Here is a 19,374-nt window from a genome sequence, read left to right on the forward strand (position 1 = left end):
TTCCCGCAGCAGATGCATCTGGTTTATTTTCGTGTCTCTGGGTTCTTCCTGTCAGACTGTAGTAGATCTCAGGTGGCATGCAGCACACAACTGATTCATGCAGACTGCTCACCAGCCGCCTGTTCTTCCTCTATTTATACACACTTCCTGTTTTTATGAGCAGTAATGCTCATTGCAACACAGAAACTGTTGTATCGGTAAAGGTTATGTAGCAAATAAAGGAGTTTAAAGCGACTTTATTTTTTAAAAAGGAGCTGAGATCAGCTGAAGAGATTTTTTAGCAGCTGTTTGCAGGTGATTCATTCAGGCGAGGAAGCAGCTGCAGGATGTGGAGCAGCTGGACTCAAACTTTTTAAAACCTTTTTCTACGTTTATTTCTGAGCTCAGAGGAAAGTAGGTTTCCTGTGTAGAAGTAGGACAGCTTGTACCTCCTGGGAACACCTCTTTATTACTGTACCTCTGTTACACTTCCTCTGCCACAGCAAGAAGTTAGTGCACCTCCTCTGGATTTATTTTTAACTCTTGACGCCCACGTGCGAACTCACGCAGCTCGACGCCGAGACTCACACTGGCTGTGAAAATGTCAGCTACCAACAGCCGTCTGCAGGCTCCTTTGACTGCATAATTTAAATGAAAGTCCTTCTATAACTTCTTCTGCACTCTGACACACTTCCTCCTTCGCCTTTGCTCTCTTCCTCCAGCAGCGCAGACAACAAGAGAGACGGCTCGGCGCTCAAACAGACCAGCAAGGTGTCCAGCTGCAGCTCGGCTCTCCGCGTCTGCCAGCGGGCCGACATCAGCAAGATTCAGGAGAAGTTCTCGTGCGCGGCGGCCGCCACGCAGGATGCCAAGAGGCCAGCGGCTAACGGGGTGCTAGCACAGATGGAGCAGGACAAGGAGACGGAGGAGGAGACGCACCACAGCGTGAGGACAGAGACTGCTGAGCTCGTAAACGGAGATTTGGAAAAAGCAGATGAGGTGGACGATCATTCAGCTTCACAGCACTCAGACAGGACCGGTGCTGAGAATGAGGATACGGAGAAAACAACAGAAACTCTGCAGAAGAGTGAAGAGGGACACTCTGAGCAAAAGGTAGGTTTTGTTTTTATAAACTAAGCACAAGTAATCAGTCGTTGTGTGAGGGGGAAGCAGCCTGTTTGGGTGAAGAGCTGCTCTGTCGAACATTTCAGCTGCTGAGTTTTGCCGTAGCAACCAAACCCCCCAGGAACCTGCGGTTGTCTGAGGAGATTAAATATATCAGCTGCTCTGCCTTCTCAGGGATAAACACAACTGAGAAATCTGAGCAGAATGAGATATAAATAAACATTTAAATGACTTTCCTGTGTTTTATTCAGCATTTGCAGAAATATGAGGCGTCTCTTTCTCTGCTGCCTAAACAAAACTTTATATACTTTAACTCTTTAAGCGAGTCAGAGGATGTTGGCTCACGCTTTGAAGCTATAAGTTGTTCTAGGAAGGTTTTCCATGAGGACAATGAGTGACCAGTCTTCCAGAAGTCATGAGGTCAGACACTGATGTGGGACGAGGCTCGCAGTCTCAGCTTTAATTCTTCCCACAGGTTTCTATCAGCTTCAGGTCAGGATTTTGCAACCTGTTAAAGTTTTTGACAAGTTAAAAAGTAAAATAAAAATAAGTTATAACAATAATTATTATTTAATAAGGTTTGTAATAATAAAAAATAAAGAAAATGAAAGAAATAGCCTGTTGTTCAGTTAAAAGGTCTTGACAAGTTAAAAAAATAGTAAATTAAAGTAGAATATTTTTTAATTAAAGAGGTTTTAACTTAGTTTGTTTCTTAAAAATAAGTTAAAAAAGATGTAATATTTAAAATGGCATTCTTGACAAAAATGTTTTAACAAATATTAATAAAGAAAATAAATAAAATACAGTTTCTTTTTCATTAAAGAAGTTCTTGAAACAAGTTTGAAAATTAATAAAAATAAAAAATAGGGAAAAAACTGAATATTTTTAATAAATGGGTCTTACATTAAAATTAAAATAAATAAAAATAAAAATGTTTTTTTCTTTTAAAAAAGTTTCCCGACACAAGTTTAAAGTAATAATATAACAAAGCAAATGGAGTAGTTTTTGCAATAGAAAACAGAAAAGGGTCTGGCTTTGTGCTCCGCTGCTCCGTAACGTTGGAACAGGAAAAGCAATTCCCTGAACTGCCTGCAGGCAGCTGGAATGAGACTGAAAGCTCCAGCAAGCAGAAACCTTTTGGACAGAGTTCCTTTCACTGGAACTAACAGACTGAGACTAAGCTCTGAAGAACAGATCCTCCTTCCACCAAACTTTACACATTGCAGACAGGTTAATGCTTTCTGCATCTTAATCCATTCTGTTAAGAATCCTGCGCTCTGTCCTTGAGCTGATCCTGAAGTTATCGACTCCCAGCTCTCGTGGTTTTAGGAGACCCAGCCGTTTCCTCTTCCTTATAAAACCACCAACAGCCGCCTGCTGTTTGAGAAGCAAGGAGATTTCTGGAGCTGTTGGACAGGTGGTTCCAGTCCTGAGCTGCTCAGAGCGACTCTGGTTCCAGATGCTTCGCCTGTGATCTTTGACCTTTACTCTGGATGTTTTCATGGTCTTCATGTCAAATGTTTGACAACTCAAACAGTTTTTGTGCTGCTGCCTGATTTGACCTGCGCGATCCGTCTGCGTGTTTGGAGGCTGGATTTACACACCTGCAGCTATGAAGGCGATCGAAACGCCTGAGTTCAGAGATTCGGATCATTTTGAAGTAAGCTGTATATAATTACAGCCTTGACTCTCTGTAATGTGTTAAATATTATACTAGCTGCAGCTTCTTTGTTTTTCAAAGTGTCCCTGCTGATATTTCAGGCTCTTGGTTTTAGACCTGAATTAGTTAATCTTTTGAACAGCGCAGCGACTGTTAGCTAACTCTTTCATTACAGTCAATTCCTTTTTTACTATTTAAAACATATTTTAGTATAAAACTCGATGCAGAACTCTTTCATTTGGATCTTCTTTCTGCAGAAGACCATCGTCTCTCGAAACCAACATTTGTTTTATCGTCCTGTAGTTTGAGAGTCTCGGATTTTAGCCTGGCGTTAGCAGTGAAGTCATCAGCTGCTGTAGCTCAGCTGCTTCAAGGTTCCACATGTTGTAACTGCAGAGGTTCTGCTTGATTGGCCCATTCTCCTCTGACCTTTGACCTCAATGAGACGTTGTTCTTCCACTCAGCCTCTCTGGAAATGTTCTCATTGTCTGTAAACCTGAGATGGTTGTGGGTTAAAATCCCAGCAAAACGGCTGTTTGTAAACAACCATCATAAATTACTTATTAAAATAAGATTTTGATTTATCATTGACACTATTCATTTCAATTGATGTTTAAAAACCTTTAAAACTGTTTTTATTTGTTTGCTGCTGTTCTCCACTTGTTTCCATAAAACTGTTTCAATGAATAGCAATACATTTGAAAATATGATTCAATTCAGTTATTTTGTGCATTTTTAAACTTCTTTATGTGACTGGTGTCCTAAAGAAACGTTTCATGAACAGTATTTGTTTGTGTGGCTGTGATTGCAACTACCTAAAAAATAAGTAATAAATAATTATTATTGTCACTTTTATTGTTTTCACAATACTAACAGAAAATACTGTGATAAAACTTTAAGCTCATATCGCCCCTACATCCACTTTCATCCAGTTTCTCCTCCACTGATGCACATTCTGAACTTAAACACGTTGATTTTATACAAAATGGGGAGAAATTCAGATTTTTCACTGTTTGAACTGCAAATCTGAGCCAATCGTGGGAAAATTGTCTTTGTGATTGACTTACGAGTAAAAGGAAGAATTTCCCAGTGAATTTAAAGTAAATTTCATGTGGAGACCTTCCTGGAACCAGTAACCTCACTGGGTTTCACAGCAGAACAGACTCCATGCTACACCTACCTGGATGTGTGTGGAAGTGAAACCAGATAAGCCATTAATTTGAGCTGCCACAGTAAACAGCAGGCTTAAGTCAATTAGCCCCGTTAGCACCAAGCCAAGAGGTCAGTCAATGTTCACTGGGTTAGCGCTTGGCTCTAGAGTTAATTATGAGACAGTTTTCACTCTGAAACTGACTAAATTTGGTGTCCAGGTTATAGAGTATAAGTCATATTTTCTAATATTTCCTCCTACTTTGTTCAAGCTTACATTTTATGGTGGTTACATTCATTTTTTAAGTATAAACTAGAAATGTGAAAAAGTGTGAAAGCAGAAAGGCGAGAAGCCGCCCAAACGATGCAGACGAGTGAAAGACGTCACAGGCAGACGCTGAACTTTAACGTTTACATACAAATATTTTATCACTGTCTGAAGTTTATTAGACCAAACTTCACAATAATGAAAGATTTATTTAACATCTTCAGAAAGATTTCTGTCTCTTTAACCAACAAGGCGAAGCTCAGATGATGATGTCATGGCTTTGGAGACATCTGATAGGTTAACTGCCGTCTGTGACCTCAGATTGACCTCAGAGCAGAAGGCTGAAACTGTGAAGATGCTGCTGAAGCTGGTCAGACAGCTGGTCGTTTACCCACAGAGAAACGATGTGGACCGGACGGCCGCTCAGCGAGGAAGAATCCGTCACGCCAGGGGAATCGGAAAGATTTCAGTTTATCAACAGAAATGCATGTCTGGAGACTAATTTAATAATTAATTAGTTAATTGGACATCATCATTTCGCTACATCTGGAGGAAATGCTGGTACCGTCCTAACTGTGACGTATGAGCAGAATCACCAAAAATAATCAACATTTTTTTACTACTATTGAAGTAAATTTGCCAAGTCACCAAGTATTTTACTGAACTAGCAACATCATTTCTGTCTGTGTTTAACGAAGTGCTATGATTATTTATTTACAAAGCAGGATAAACAGCAGTGATGCCCTAAGACATCACTGTCTTTCACGTGTTTAATGTGAAAACTCTTAACCCGTCCCAGTTGTTGCTGTTTAACGGCAGAAAAGCTGCAGTTTTGTCTTGTTTTCACGATAAAACCAGCAGCTGTTTGTTTGAGCTGATCGGAGAATTCATGACGGACATCATGAGGAAGTGTGTGGCTCGTTGTTGTCAGGTTTCTGACCAGCATTTAAAAGGAAGATGGTTCCTTTTTGTGGCTCTGCACCTTATGAAATCTCCACGTCCCAGAATGCAACACCATCGCTTTTTCAGACCTCTCTTGTTGTGTGACAGCAGCTGACTTCTCACTCATTGTTAACTGGTGTTTTTGTTTTTTCTGGTGTCATTTCCCTTATTCCCTGTTTTCATTTCCTGTTCTGAAAGAACCAGAACTCATTGGGCTGCTGATCAGAGCAGCTAGCTCAGCTGGAGAGACCGAAGTCCTTTCAGAAACAGATTCTACTTCCTGGTTCCTGCAGGGCTGTGATGTTTAAACTGTCCTTATTAATAGAAATGTCTTCTTTCTTCTCAGGAGACAAACGAGCAGAAGCTGTTTAAGATCGCCAGCGAGCTGCTGCACACGGAGAAGGCGTACGTGGCCCGACTCAACCTGCTGGACCAGGTGAGGAACTCGCCCAAATCTCCGTCTCACTTCTGTTTTCAGTCGACAGAGAAAAAACGTTGTTGATCCCTAACCGCGTGCATGGCTGTGCAGGTGTTCTGCACCAGGATGATGGAGGAGGCAAATAAAGGCACTTTCCCTCTGGATGTGGTGAAGAACATCTTCTCCAACATCAGCTCCATCCACGCCTTCCACAGCCAGTTTCTGCTTCCTGATCTGGAGAAACGCATGGGGGAGTGGTAGGTTCCAGCTAAACGTGTAAAAACATGAAACCGTGAACAGACCTGGACACGCAAGAGGTCAGACAGGAACTGGGGCCTGAAATTTAAAATATTAATGCAATTAATCTAGCCTTTTTTCTTTTCTTTTTTCTTTTTTTACATCTTGGAACTTTCTCATTTGTGTGTTTCTGGTACAACTATTAACCTGACGCACAAGTTGCATCCTCCAACAGCAGCGATGGAAGCTGCTTCTCTCGGCCCGCAGGGGGTTCATTTCTGTTTCAAACAATCTGATTGGACGCTGGAAAAGATGCTTGTTGTGTTCAAGTCATGCTAAAAGGAGTTATTCTGTTAGAGAAACTATTTAAGACTAAAATAGCATCTCAATGCTAAACACGTAGCAGCTAATGCTAATGTTAGCGTCCACATTTGTAAAGAAGCTCCATGAAACTCTGAAAAGATGAACACATAGAAAAACACTTTGCTCCAGTCTGATGGTTGAAGAGCAGATCAAAAGTCATATCTTTGTTGTTGAGCTCATATATTTGATAATTTAGCAGTAAAAATGTTTTTTTAATTGAATATGTTGCTTACTTTGCCAATTAAAATGTGATTAACTAATTACAGACCCTGAAACAAACTCAATTAAAAATGTACTTGAGTTTTTGTCATAAACGGCCCCCGCTCCACATTGGACACCCTTGTTTTCAAAATGTGGTGGAGATATTAGTTTTTATGACGCCTGGACTTATTTATGTCTGTGAAGTGTGTAAAGGTGAAAATGTCTCCACCTGGTGGTCGGGGTGTGAATTATAATCTGTCAAAATGACAGGCGGATTTTTCTGTCACTGTTAAAAAACAAACATATATTTGATTATTCTGAGTGTGATCTGAAATTCAGCTTCACTCAGTAATAATATGAAAACGTCATTTTGCATAATTTTGGCAATTATCAGTTTAATTTAGGGGAAAAATGCTTTGGTTTTTGAAACTCTGGGTAGTTTTTGTTGTGTTCTCCTGAATGATGTCAGATAATCTGATCCTTCCTGCTGCGCTGCAGGGCGTCCACACCGCGGATCGGCGACATCCTGCAGAAACTCACCCCCTTCCTCAAAATGTACGCCGAGTACGTGAAGAACTTCGACAAGGCCATGGAGCTGCTGAAGCAGTGGACCGACCGCTCGCCGCCGTTCAAGGCCATCATTCAGGAGATTCAGGTAAACCTGCGCCGCTCCGCTCTGGGCGCAAACGTTTCTGACTGACGTTAAGAAGCTTCCTGTTGGTTTGTGGACAGAGTCAGGAGATCTGCGGCAGCCTGACGCTGCAGCATCACATGTTGGAGCCGGTGCAGAGAGTTCCCCGATACGAGATGCTGCTGAAGGACTACCTGAAGAAGCTTCCTCAGAACGACCCGGACCGCAGCGACGCAGAAAGTACGTTAAAATCCACATTTATCAGCTGGAATCTTCTCGAGTGAACAAACATTCAAACCCGATCAGCAGAACTTCAGACTTTCTGATCGTGTTTCTACGTTTTTCTGTTGAATTCTTTATTCACTTTCAGAGGATTTTTTTAAGCAAGGGTTGCATTTTATCTGCACTCCCATTGAAAATCATAGTTCTAAGTTTTAAAGTCATTTATAAGATGGAAAGTCTTAATTGCAAGTTTTAAAGTCAATATTTAAACTTTCAAAGTCATCAGATAGTCACAATTTCAAGAATAAGGTTTTTTTCTAAATGTTTTCAATCTCAGATTTTTCATTTTTTTGTCATAATTTTGATTTTTTTTCAAGACTTTAATCAAAAGTCAGAAGTCTTTCTTTTTGGTGGCTCTAATTGTCTTCCGTAGATGATCTGGTGTCGCAGCTGATTGGTTCTTTGCAGAAACGCCAACACTGGGCCGATATTAACAACAGACATTTCTTCCACCTTGTTGTCGTTTATGAATGTGTTTCTGAAGACGGAGGAAATATTGAAATGTGTACATTATTTTCCAGAATCATTAGAAATCATCGCCACAGCAGCCACCCACTCCAACAGCGCCATTAGGAAATCTGTAAGTAGCGGAGCAGATTTCCTGCCTCTGCAGGTAGAAAATCTGTCCAGTTTGGAGCGAAAGCAAACTTCCTGTAACTGTTCAGGAAAACCTGAAGAAGCTGATGGAGATTTACGAGATGCTGGGAGAAGAGGAGGACATCGTTCATCCGTCCAACGAATTCATCAAGGAGGGCCACATCATGAAGCTGGCAGCCAGGAACACCTCCACCATGGACAGATACCTGTTCCTGGTGAGGAAACACACACACACACACACACACACACACACACACACACACACACACACACACACAAGGATATAAAAACCTGGTGCACACACACACACTAAGGGTACAGCAGGAAAATATTCAGGAAAGTAAATAATTTCATGCTAGCCAGTCCTTTCTGTGAAGAAATGTGTGGAAAACCTGGAGATATTTTCCTGTTATTGATATGAAGCAGTTATTAGCAAAACAATAAGTGGAAACGTTGGACCTGTGCTTTGTGCCTCCAGTTCAACAACATGCTGTTGTACTGCGTGCCTAAGTTCAGCCTGGGCGGAACCAAATACACGGTGCGGACCCGGATCGGGATCGACGGCATGAAGGTTCGGGAAACGAGCAACGAGGATCATCCTCACACCTTCCAGGTGTCGGGCAAAGAACGGACGCTGGAGCTCCAGGCCAGGTGAGCGAAACGGTTCAGCTCCTCACACCGGGTAATTAAAATATTAGTGAAAAGTCTGGAAACTTATCACTATATAGATGAATCCGGCCTTTTTTTCTGTGAAAAGGTGACATTTCAAATTAGAGCATTACATCAGACCAGTAAAGAAAAACTTTTTCTAGTACAATGTGGGTTTAATGTTTAAAGGTTGTTACTTTTACACATTTTTAGAGAGGCCATGAAATTCTCATGGTGTAATTACCTTTTAGCAAAAACACCTCATGGTATTTACGTAATAATAACGATAATTAATGCAAACTGTGGAAATGCACAAAGTTATCTTGTTGCTTTTGTTTAAAACCAAAAGCAACATTTATTCCTACTGCTGGTAAAATAGTTACTTAATGTTATTTTAACATTAAAGCATAAAATTTTGCCATTCTAAGTGCTTTTTGCTCAGAATATTGTAGAATTTGTTTTTAAGATTCAATAGTTTATTGTCATTGTCAAAAAAAAGGCAATGAAATTGTGTTTGGAGTTCAACACTCAGTAGCAGCAGATTTCCAAGTAAAGTGCAAAGAAGAAGTAAAAGTGGCACCAGAGCTTTCACACACACAGAGAATAACAGAGTATGAAAATATGTTGTCATGTAGAGGACCAGGAATTTAACTTTTCGAATACACAGACATATATTTTATATATCCATAATTTACTTTGACATTGCTTAAACCAGTCTATCCAGAACTTTGTAATTGTAAATTTTGTGGTTTTCTGTAGAAATGTGTTTTTATTTTTTTAAGCTGCTTCCAAAATCTAAATATACAATAAAACAGATAAGACAAAAATAACAAGAAAACAAGTTGGACAAACTTTTTTAAGAAACTTGAATAGTTGCATTTTTTAATCACTACTTTAACTTGACACCAAATCAATGTAACAGCAGTAAGAAATACTGCCACCTACAGGTAGGAGTCAGCATCACTGAAGTGCAATGTGTTTGCAATAAACTCTCAACTAGATAATTAAAATTTTTTGAATTTCAGTGAAAAACTGTTTGTCTCTTCTGCCTTTTCATCTTTTTCTTTCAAAGTTTCTGTCTTTCCTTCTTTCCTGGTTCGCTTTTTTTTAGCTCAAGATATTTGAACATTGTGAAAATGTCTTATATATGCCATAAATTACTGAGTTTTTAATATTAAAATGAATAAAGTTGACTGTGGACAGCATATAGGAGCCATGAAAATGTTTAAAGTAAAACGAAGCTTTAGTTTGACGTTTTCTGTCCTGATTTCTTCCCCTCAGCTCAGAGCAAGACAAGGCAGGATGGATCAAGGTACAGACACACCTCTCTTTATTTTTTCACAACTTTTTAAAAACTCGTGTTTGATTTGTTGTTTTATCACTCAGGCTTTCCAGGAGACCATAGACATCTTCCAGCAGAAGAACGAGACATTCAAGAACGCTCTGAAGGACGTGGAGGAAGTTTCGGTTAGCGCAGCGTTGGAAGCATTCTCAGAGGAACTGACGCCATGTTGTGTTTTTATCTTTGGGTTGTCATGCTGACTGCTTTGTTTTGCAGAAAGCTGAGCTGGGGAAGCGGGCTCCGCGCTGGATTCGTGACAATGAAGTGACGATGTGCATGAAGTGCAGGGAGCCTTTCAACGCCATCACACGGCGGCGGCATCACTGCAGAGCCTGCGGATATGTAAGCTCAACTGTTAAAGGGGAAACGTTTAATTAAAGGACATGATAAACGTCACAGTTTCACTTCCAGTTAGCAATATTTTTAACAGAGGCTTTGTTGTTCTTCCCGCTGATCGTCAAGATGAGATGAAAAAGTTTTCAGTTGAGATGTGGCTCAGAGTTAAATGAGGTGTTTAGATTCTGGCTTACAGGCGATTAAAAACCCCAAGTTCAGTTCTTCAGAACTAGAAACAAAAAAGGACTTTTAAGGCAGAAATGTGGGCCTAATAAACGGTTCTGGACAGTTTCTGCTTTCTGCAGCAGTGGAGTGGATTCCAAAATAAATCATTTATTTTCATTTTAGTAAATTATTAGTTGAGTATACACAGTCGTGCATAAAATAAAAACATCAACAAACGCTTCCCTCCTCCTGCTATTTTTTCTTCTTCTTCATTCCATTTCAAACAATCAACATTTTAACAAAGAATATTCAGCAAAACAAAGGTTTTGGACTTATCCAGTCCTGTCCTTGAGTTACCTTTAGATTCTGAATCAAAATGCTAATTAAATGGATACGTTACATCATAAGTAATCAGTTTGTGACTGTAAACTGTAATGATTAGAGCCGTTTTGAGATCCGGTCTGTTCTTCCAGGTGGTTTGCTGGAAATGCTCAGACAACAAGGTACACCTCGAATACGACAACTACAAGATGAACAAAGTCTGCAAAGACTGCTACTCCATCCTGACTGGGGAAGGGGTCACCGAGGGCCGAAGGAAGGGCATCCTGGAGGTAAGGATGGACCCGACTGGTTCTGATGTGGTTCGGTGGGATTACCTTCAGCTGTTTGGCCTCCTGTGTGCAGATCGAGGCGGCTCAGTTCACAGACAGCAGCATCATGTGTGGCTTCCTGCAGCACTCTGAGAAAGGAGGCAAGCTGTGGCAGCGGGTCTGGTGTGTGATCCCAGAGAAAGAGTGTCTGGTGCTCTACCTCTACGGAGCTCCACAGGTGACAAAAACACAGTAGTTCCATTAACCATACAATTAACAATAAAGTTTTATTTCAGCAACAAGGCCGTTCAAAGTGTTTACAAAATAAACACAAGAGTAAGAAAACAATTGAGAAACCAAACATCAAAATCATCAATACACATTAAATATGTTTGATTCAATATGGTTCAGAAGCAGCTCTGACCCGGTGGGGTTTAGTCTGGATTTAAACTCAGTGTTTCAGCTGTTTTTCAGTTTCTAGAAGTTTGCTCTAGATCTGTGGTGCATAGAAGCTGAATGCTGCTTCTCCATGTTTGGTTCAGGTTCTGCTACAGAGAACCAGAACCAAACCAGGTTCTGGTTTGGTTCACCAGGAGACCGGAGAGGTTCTGGAAGGTCGATACAACGGCAGATTTTTAATGTATTTTGTTGCTTTTTACATCTGATGTTTTACTGACTTATCCCATGAACAAACTTATTCACCTGTGATTTTATTTTTATTTAATGGAAACACAATTGCAAAATTGTGTTTTTTCGACATTAGGAAAGTATAGACAAACTTTGTGCACATTTGTAAAGAAAAAGCAGTTAATATCATAAGTAAAGCATTTTATTAAATTATTTTGGGCAAATTCAGCTTTGAAGACAAAGACATTTTGTTCTCACTGATTCATCAGCTCAATCAGATGAAGTCAGTTATTAGTCAAGCATAAGCAGTTTTGCATAAAATAGCATTTTTTCTCTGTGGATGACATCGTCTTTGTGGCGTTTCCTGCAGGATGTGAAGGCCCTGTGCACCATCCCGCTGCTGGGCTACACGGTGGAGGACGCAGACACGCCGGCCAGCTTCCGCCTGTCCCAGTCCAAGTTTGTCCACACCTTTGCTGCTGAGAGCGAGGAGCTGAAGCAGCGCTGGCTGAAGGTCATCCGAGCAGCGGTGACCGGAGAGGTGCCGGCGCGGCCCGAAACCAACGGCGGCGAGAACGACGGCGCGCAGGAAGCTAATCCTGACGACCACTAGGAGGGTCGTCCGCTCACTCTGCCTGCTGCGGCACTTTCCTCCGCGTCCGACCCGCTGCCGGACTGTCCAGGACCCAAAGACGTTCTCTGTCCTCCTAGACGCAGCGGGACGACGGGATAAGCTGCCGTCTCCAGGGTTTTCTCCTGCTATGTGTGCTGGATTACTAATGTTTCTGGTACAATCAACACTAGAGCAGGGGGGCTTCGAGACGCACCTTCTGCCCTCCAACGAGCACTATAAAGGAAAATTCAAACTCAGTCTTTCAGGAGGCGTCCGGGATGGGACTCAAACTACGTCTGCTGGTGCTGTAAATCTTTCTGTACAGAACGCTTTTTTATACATAAAAAAACAAACTTTTTTTCATTTATGTACAGAAATTCAGTCTCAAGCTTTTCTGCTATGAAAAGGAGGAAGATCTAAACGTTATTGAAAATATTCAGTTTCCCTCTGATTGGAGGAGACGGTTTTAAAACGAAGAACAAGATTCTCTCATCTCTTTACTCAATCTGCTAAAATGAGAGACAAACATAAAAATTTAGTGACGCAGATTAAAAACTATATTTATTACATATTATTTGAAGCATGGTAAACCTGTGCTTTAAATAATTAAACCTTCATTAGTAAAGCAAATGGGATTCTTTTTTGTTAAAATCTTGTCTTCACGTTAAACATGTAATCACATTGTATTTATTTAAAAATCCAAGTGAAAAAATGTTGATAAACATTTCTGCTGTGTTTTTTTACTGCAAAATCTCCCATTTTTATATTACTACTTAAGTTTAATGAGGTGTATCTTAAAATAAGAAAGTAAAACATCATCAGGTTGACACTAGACAGGGTTTTTCAGCCAAGATTCTCGATTCAAAAATATTTCTTGGTGTTAAATTATGGAATAAAAATACATGAGCTATACAGCAAAGATATTTATTGTTATTAATCTGTTCAACCATCAGATTGGGTTTTCTTTGCATCTGTGCTGCTACTACGTGTTTAGCATTGAGATGCTATTTTAGGCTAGCATAGCTTAGCTGACAGGCTAACTGCTTTTAGCACAACTTGAACACAACAATAGCATTTTGTCCAATCAGATCAGTTTAGAAGTCGAAATTAACTGAGAGCAGCGGCTTTGTTCTCTAGCGCTGTTGTTTTGCGCATATAGTTTTGCGGACGTTGCTTGTGCGTCAGATTTACGGGCGTACCAGAAACATGTTCCGCTCGGAACATTTGTATGTAAAAAAAAATTTAAGTGGTTAATTACGTTAAAATATTAACACAACAATATATATAATCAATCAATTGAAATGAACGCGTTAAAGTCCCGGCTCCATGTTAAACATAAGTTTGAATACAAAAGTGAAGGCCTAATGATGCCGCTGCTGTAAACAAACCACATAAAATGCATAACTTTTAACATAATCAACATTTTTTTGCTCACTTACTTTAATGCTAATGTTTATTTAAAGACTTATTAACTTTGAAACTAATACCGTAAAATATCAACTCTTAGGACCCCGACAGTGAAGACCTCTGCAGATCACGTCATTTTTCCTGTTTGTCTCTCCGATTCAGATTTAGCAGCTTTAGCAGACTTTCAAGTTTGACCGGATATGACGCAACGTCTGCGGAAATTAATATCTTAATGGCAGGAAATAACAGTCTTTTAGGGAAATAATCAGGTTTATTAAACGTATTTGAAATTTATGTTGCCGTTTGTATCGAATTAGCTATTTAGTATTTTAACCATGGCTAGAGGGAGAGAAGTGGTTTGTCTTAACGTTTTGGTGTGATGATGGAGAAGCAGCACAATCAGACAGCCAGCCGATGAAACAAGTGTAAATGTGTTTTTACTGCTGTAATTATTTTTTATTTAAAGTAATTTATAGAGTATGATGAACTGTTGAATGCAGCACAAACTCGTTCCTTTGCAGTCAGCTGAGGAATGCAACCGACCGGTCAAATGGCCGCCAACATTGACTTTGAGGGGAAATGTGCCGATTTTTTATTTTTGCTCATCTCTGAACCGTTCCCCTCCGCAGTATTCAAATAAAGCAAAAACAATTGAGCACAAGTCCTGTGTTGAATCTGAATGTAAATCTATCCTTCTGTCTTCATCGCCTTCCCAACCGTTTGAGAATCTACGCACTTTACACCCTGAACGAAAACAAAAGTGTACCTGCAAGGACAATAAAGACGCCCAGTGTCTGTGCTGATCTTGTATTATTTAAAACGCATTTCTGGCTTGTTTAGTTTGTCAAGCTGCTTCACACGGTTTTGGTTCCCCGTTTTGCTTCCCCTGTGGGGTTTTCACAGTGACTCAACCCAGACGAGGATCTGAGTGAAGTTGCCCCCCCACCTTCAAATCAGACAAAAATGGGCAAATGTTTATGCCGCCATCATTGTAAAGATATTAAATGTTTCCAGAGGGGATGCTGTGGTGATGCTGTGGTGGTGCAGGAGCACAGCATGACCCACATATTGAGGCCCTAGTCCTCATGGTGGTGGTCACAGGTTCAATTCCCGTCCTGTCAACATTTGCCACATGTCTTCCCTCTCTGATTGCCCTCTTTCCTCTTGAACTACTTTCAAATAAAGGCCTCTAGAGTCAACAAAACCTAAATAAAATAAAAAAATCCTTCCAGGGGTCATGAGGTCAACCAGCCTTCCCTCACCTTCTTCAAATAGAGAAAATTGATGTCAACGTGACTCATTTGGCTTTGAAGATATGAATGAAATTTGAAAGATCATTTTGATTTTGTAAAAGTGGTGGGGACGGGGGCTGGTTGACCTTTTGACCTTTAAACTTTCATTGATATCTTCAAAGTCAAAGCAGCACAAACAAAAGTTTTGCTGCACAAACTTAGTCGAGTTGATTGACACCAATTTTGTGATTTCATTTTCCAGGAGAACTAAGCTACAGTAAAAATTTATTTTTCTTTTCATGTTCTAGTTTTAAGTGTAATAAAAACATTTTACATATTTAGAAAATATTTATTTTCAGAAAAGAAAAACATTGACAAACCAGAAGAATATCAAAATTCTTAGTAGAAATATAGGTGCGTTCTTCAAACAAACAATCGTCGACATTATTAGAATCGTGACAAAGCGACGCCGCATCAGAAGCATCGGGTCAGTCTTTTGCGCCGGAGCGCTCAGCTCTTGGGCTGCCGCAGCAAACCGCGGATCCTGCGGACCAGCGCCTGGATGAAGGTGTAGCGGGAGCGGACCTGGCTGTATTGACCTTCGACCTCCAGCAGCTTCCTCTGCAGAGCCTCGCCGAAGCCTGCAGCCATATCACCTTTCAGCTGCAGCACAGAGAAAAACGGAGTCGTGAGCATGTTATCGTATCGTTTATCGTTTATCATGATACATTTATAAGAATTTTTATACTTTGTTGTCACAGTAAATTCTAATAAATGTTCAAAACCCCCAAAACTGTATTTATGGTCCGAAATGGTAGTTTTAGAATTTTCTCCAGTTTGTTTGGCAATAAATACAAATCAATTTGAAAACAATAAACATTAAAGCCTTTTACAAATGCAAATGTTTTTAACAGTTGCTCTTGTGGTTGTGGGGTTATAATTGCTGTGACGCACAGTCGCCTTTAAAAAGACCTAAAAATGATGCAATAAATAGTTCTTATTGTCAGTTGTTATTGCAGTCGTACAACAATATTTTATAATAAAACTTTAAGTACATATCACTTTCCTCCATCTTAGATTAGGTAAACTTTATTATCCTCAAGGGGAAATTTGCTTTGCACACAGCAAGAAAAATTGCAAATGCATAAAAATATAAAATAAAACAGCATTACAATAACAGTAATATGAAAGATCTAAATGTTTCCTACCAGGTCCAGATCTTGCTGGCTGACTCTGGACAGTCCGATTCCACGGCCGCCGCCAGCCTGCAGCGCGCCAAGCGAATCTGAAAAACAGACGAGATGCAGAAATCTCTGAGTGCAAACAGAACAACAAGGCTTTATTAAAGCGTCTATTAAATCATAGATGTTTTAACACACAACCAAAAAAATCTGGAGTTGAAACCTTCATTTTTCTAGAACATTTCAAAACCATCAAACAGACTATAAAACAAAACAGAACAACCATCATGTTGCCGTCTCACCGTCCGCCAGCCGGGTTCTGAACAAACTGCTTCCAGGCAGCAGGGAGTCTTTTGGGTCGCTGGGAGTGCAGTGCAGCAGGTAGTACTCCAGATGGCGCCACAACACAAACAAGCAGGTCTCAATAACATCTGAGGAAGAGGTGAGTTAAGGCAGTTCTACGCCAAAAGATTATGACCAGCTCTGTTTCTCTGACATCACCTGGTTGGTCTGCATGTCAGCATTTCACAGTGTGAAGCTTAAAATCATTCAGATTACATTACAATCCTCAATTTAAACTGCAACTAACTCACAATTGATAAACTGTCTAAATTGGTCTTTAAGGGAACCATCTTGGCCTGGCCACGCCCCTCAATGTATCTTGGCTCCGCCCACTTTGGTAGTGGGCGGAGCTAAACGTTCCTCTGTGAACAGAAGGATACAGGAGCACAAGGCCAGCAGTTTGGCTCTGTTGTTGATGAACTGGACCAGCCGCCGCCTGGCCAGCAGACTCCTCTGGACCGATGAGATCTTCTCCACGCCGCCCGGACCCGACACCAGGCCCTGGCACAGCTACACACAGCCGCACACACACAGTCGGCTACACAAGCTTTACTGAAAATATCATTTTAAAAGGCTACAAACATTTTTGGTGGCATCATAAACGTTCTGAAACATTTCTAGGAGCAAAATGAGACACTAAGTTTTGATTTACCTTTTCTATTTTTTGTGAAAAATCTCCATATCCCTGCATTTTTATCACACCAACTCATAACTGTGAGTTTATTGCAAATTTTCAGCAAAAATGAATTAATCACTTGAAATCCAGTTAAAGTCCAAAACCGACATAGTGAGTAAAAAAATGCATTAATAAAAAAGTAAACAGCCATTTAAATTCTCCAATCTGTGTCCGATCTGTCTGCTTGTTTCTCATGTAGATTTTGGAAGATGAACCAATATTGCAAATATCTATTAAGTAGCAACACAAATTGATTTTTCACACACAAAAAAGATTTCTTCCATTTTTATCCATTTTATAAACCTTAAATTATATTTTTGCCATAAATGACCTTCATTTCACCACCTTTTGTGACTGTTTTTAAACACTGCTCATGTTGGAGAAGTTTTCTGTTTCTGCTATGAAAGTACCGTCTATTAATGGCTGAATTTATAACCTTTAGTTCAAATGATAAATAGAGAATTCTAAGTTAAATTTCCCCTCTGGAATTAAATAATTGATATAAATAAGTTGACAAGGTTCCGGCAGAGAACAGGCTGACTGACGTTCCGGTTTCTGACAGGATGTGGTTTGAAACCTGGTGACCTGATGTAAGCTGGTAGATGCTGACCTCCTTCAGCTCCTCTGGAGGAAGCTGCTCCAGGCTCTGCAGCTTTCCCAGGCTCTGCCTGTGGCTCTGGTGGAACTGGAAGAAATCTGCAGCGCTGTTCTTCAGCAGGTACAGAACCAGACCCAGGCTGGGAATGCGCGAGTGAGCGACAGACGGCACGGAGGACGAGAGATCTGGAAAAAACAAGAATAAGAGCCTCTTTAAGCAAAATAAAGTGATTCAGGCACAAATTTTAAAAGTACAACACTGGAAGGAGTGAGTGGAGCGATGCGACCGACCTGAGCGCGCTCCGTCTCGGCCGGCCGGCTCGCTGCCCGACGGGCTGAACAGGCAGATGCTGAACTGGGCCTGGGAGGAGCTCTGCAGCAGCAGCGTCTGGCAGTACTCCATGATGTTAGCGCACACCTGCAGGACGGAGCAGACATGCGTCAGCAGCAATGGCCTCAGACCGGACAGGAGGCGGACTCTGCTTCAGGCGGTCAGACCTGCATCATGGCCGCCTCCATTTCCTCCCGTCGTTCGGCCGAGTCTCCGGGTGAAGAAACGTCCGCCTGCTTCAGCAGCCGCTCCCGTTCACTTCCTGCGAGGCGACCCAGCAGGGACAGGCACAGCCGCTGAAAACCAGACACCTGTTACTGTTTTTATTCAGGCTTCACAACTCAAGACTTTTATCAATGAAATTAGTTGCACAACATGCTGCTGTTAGCTTAGTGCTAACTGCAACAGCAGCAGCAACCGTTTCCTGGGGAACTTTAGCCACTCTGTGACATTTCTAGGTCTGTTTGAGGCTCTTTTCCATTTTATTTATGGTTTCTATAATGTGTGGTTTTATTTGAGTTTTACTTATTGTGTTTTAAAATACGTCTCAGTTTTAGAGTTCTTTACAAGATTAAATCTTATCAGTCTTTGAAAGAGTTAACTTGTGATGTCAGAGTCAATAAATTACTTAAAAATGATCTGAAAACAATAATAAATTCAGGGACAGAAAACCTGTCATTGTGTCAGGCCCAGTCACGCCGTATTTCACTTACATTTTTAAGATTAATTTAAAAGATTTTAATGATGCACAAACACCCTGCACACTGTTTAATGACAAAATTAAAAATAAGTATTAGCTGCAAAGTTGCCTTAATAGTTGATTCTGATTTTCAGCAGGTTTCTGAAATACTGAAACAAAACAACAATGAAACAATGTTTTCAGAGTTTGGTGGATTTTAAAATGCCTTTAATGGAAACATAAATGCTTCCAAGCACAGATTAGAAACTTTTAAAATTTATCTGCTTTGTTTGACATTTTTACAGCCAGTTTGTTTCAAATCAAACATTTTACCAGATTCATCCAGACCTGGAAATAATTTAATGTCTGTAGAAAGGAGGTAGAAGCCCAGGAAGCTTCACTATTGACGTGATTCACCTGGAATCTGGTGATGTGACCCTGGAACTCCATCAGAGCGGCGCTGTTGATGTCTCCTCCCATCTCCAGGACGCCTAGCAGAACAGAAACCTGATTAAGACGCTGAATCAAAGGGAATACGCCACAGAAAAACAATGAAATGACAACAATGTAGTTAATAAAAAGATGCAACAAGTCTTTTCTGCTCTTGTTGAGGTTTTTTTTTACCTGGCAGAGCGGTTTTACTGATGATGGCCGTGAGCAGAGAGAGTTCCTTCAGAGCTCCCAGACTCAGATCCTGACAGCGCAGCAAAGACTGAACCGTGTCTGCATGGACGATCAGCCACTGGAGGACCTGCA

The 19,374-nt window shown here is 40.7% G+C and overlaps 2 protein-coding genes across 2 annotated transcripts in view; one reads left to right on the forward strand and one right to left on the reverse strand.

Moving 5' to 3' along the window:
• Positions 1 to 651: 651 nt before the first annotated feature.
• On the forward strand, positions 652 to 14,379 carry LOC103138900 (FYVE, RhoGEF and PH domain-containing protein 4-like; the record flags this gene model as incomplete). Its single annotated transcript, XM_007553279.2, has 14 exons — positions 652 to 1,092; positions 5,470 to 5,559; positions 5,653 to 5,798; positions 6,841 to 6,997; positions 7,075 to 7,213; positions 7,777 to 7,835; positions 7,921 to 8,067; positions 8,331 to 8,503; positions 9,782 to 9,812; positions 9,887 to 9,967; positions 10,059 to 10,184; positions 10,817 to 10,954; positions 11,028 to 11,171; positions 11,931 to 14,379. Coding segments are annotated over 14 exons (2,115 nt in total), but the record flags the coding sequence as incomplete, so codon positions are not given.
• A 765-nt stretch (positions 14,380 to 15,144) lies between these two features.
• nup205 (nucleoporin 205) overlaps positions 15,145 to 19,374 on the reverse strand; it is a 23,182-nt gene continuing 18,952 nt past the window's right edge. Inside the window, exons 34-42 of the mRNA XM_007553241.2 lie at positions 19,243 to 19,369; positions 19,036 to 19,109; positions 18,107 to 18,235; positions 17,900 to 18,026; positions 17,622 to 17,794; positions 16,716 to 16,845; positions 16,296 to 16,424; positions 16,021 to 16,097; positions 15,145 to 15,475 (exon numbers count right to left, since the gene is read on the reverse strand). Of these exons, the coding sequence (XP_007553303.2) occupies positions 15,323 to 15,475; positions 16,021 to 16,097; positions 16,296 to 16,424; positions 16,716 to 16,845; positions 17,622 to 17,794; positions 17,900 to 18,026; positions 18,107 to 18,235; positions 19,036 to 19,109; positions 19,243 to 19,369 (1,119 nt within the window). The 3' untranslated portion in view covers positions 15,145 to 15,322. The remainder of the gene's footprint in view (positions 15,476 to 16,020; positions 16,098 to 16,295; positions 16,425 to 16,715; positions 16,846 to 17,621; positions 17,795 to 17,899; positions 18,027 to 18,106; positions 18,236 to 19,035; positions 19,110 to 19,242; positions 19,370 to 19,374) is intronic.

The sequence above is a fragment of the Poecilia formosa genome, unplaced genomic scaffold (assembly GCF_000485575.1).
Source record: "Poecilia formosa unplaced genomic scaffold, Poecilia_formosa-5.1.2 Scaffold55, whole genome shotgun sequence".
Classification (NCBI taxonomy): Eukaryota; Metazoa; Chordata; class Actinopteri; order Cyprinodontiformes; family Poeciliidae; genus Poecilia; species Poecilia formosa.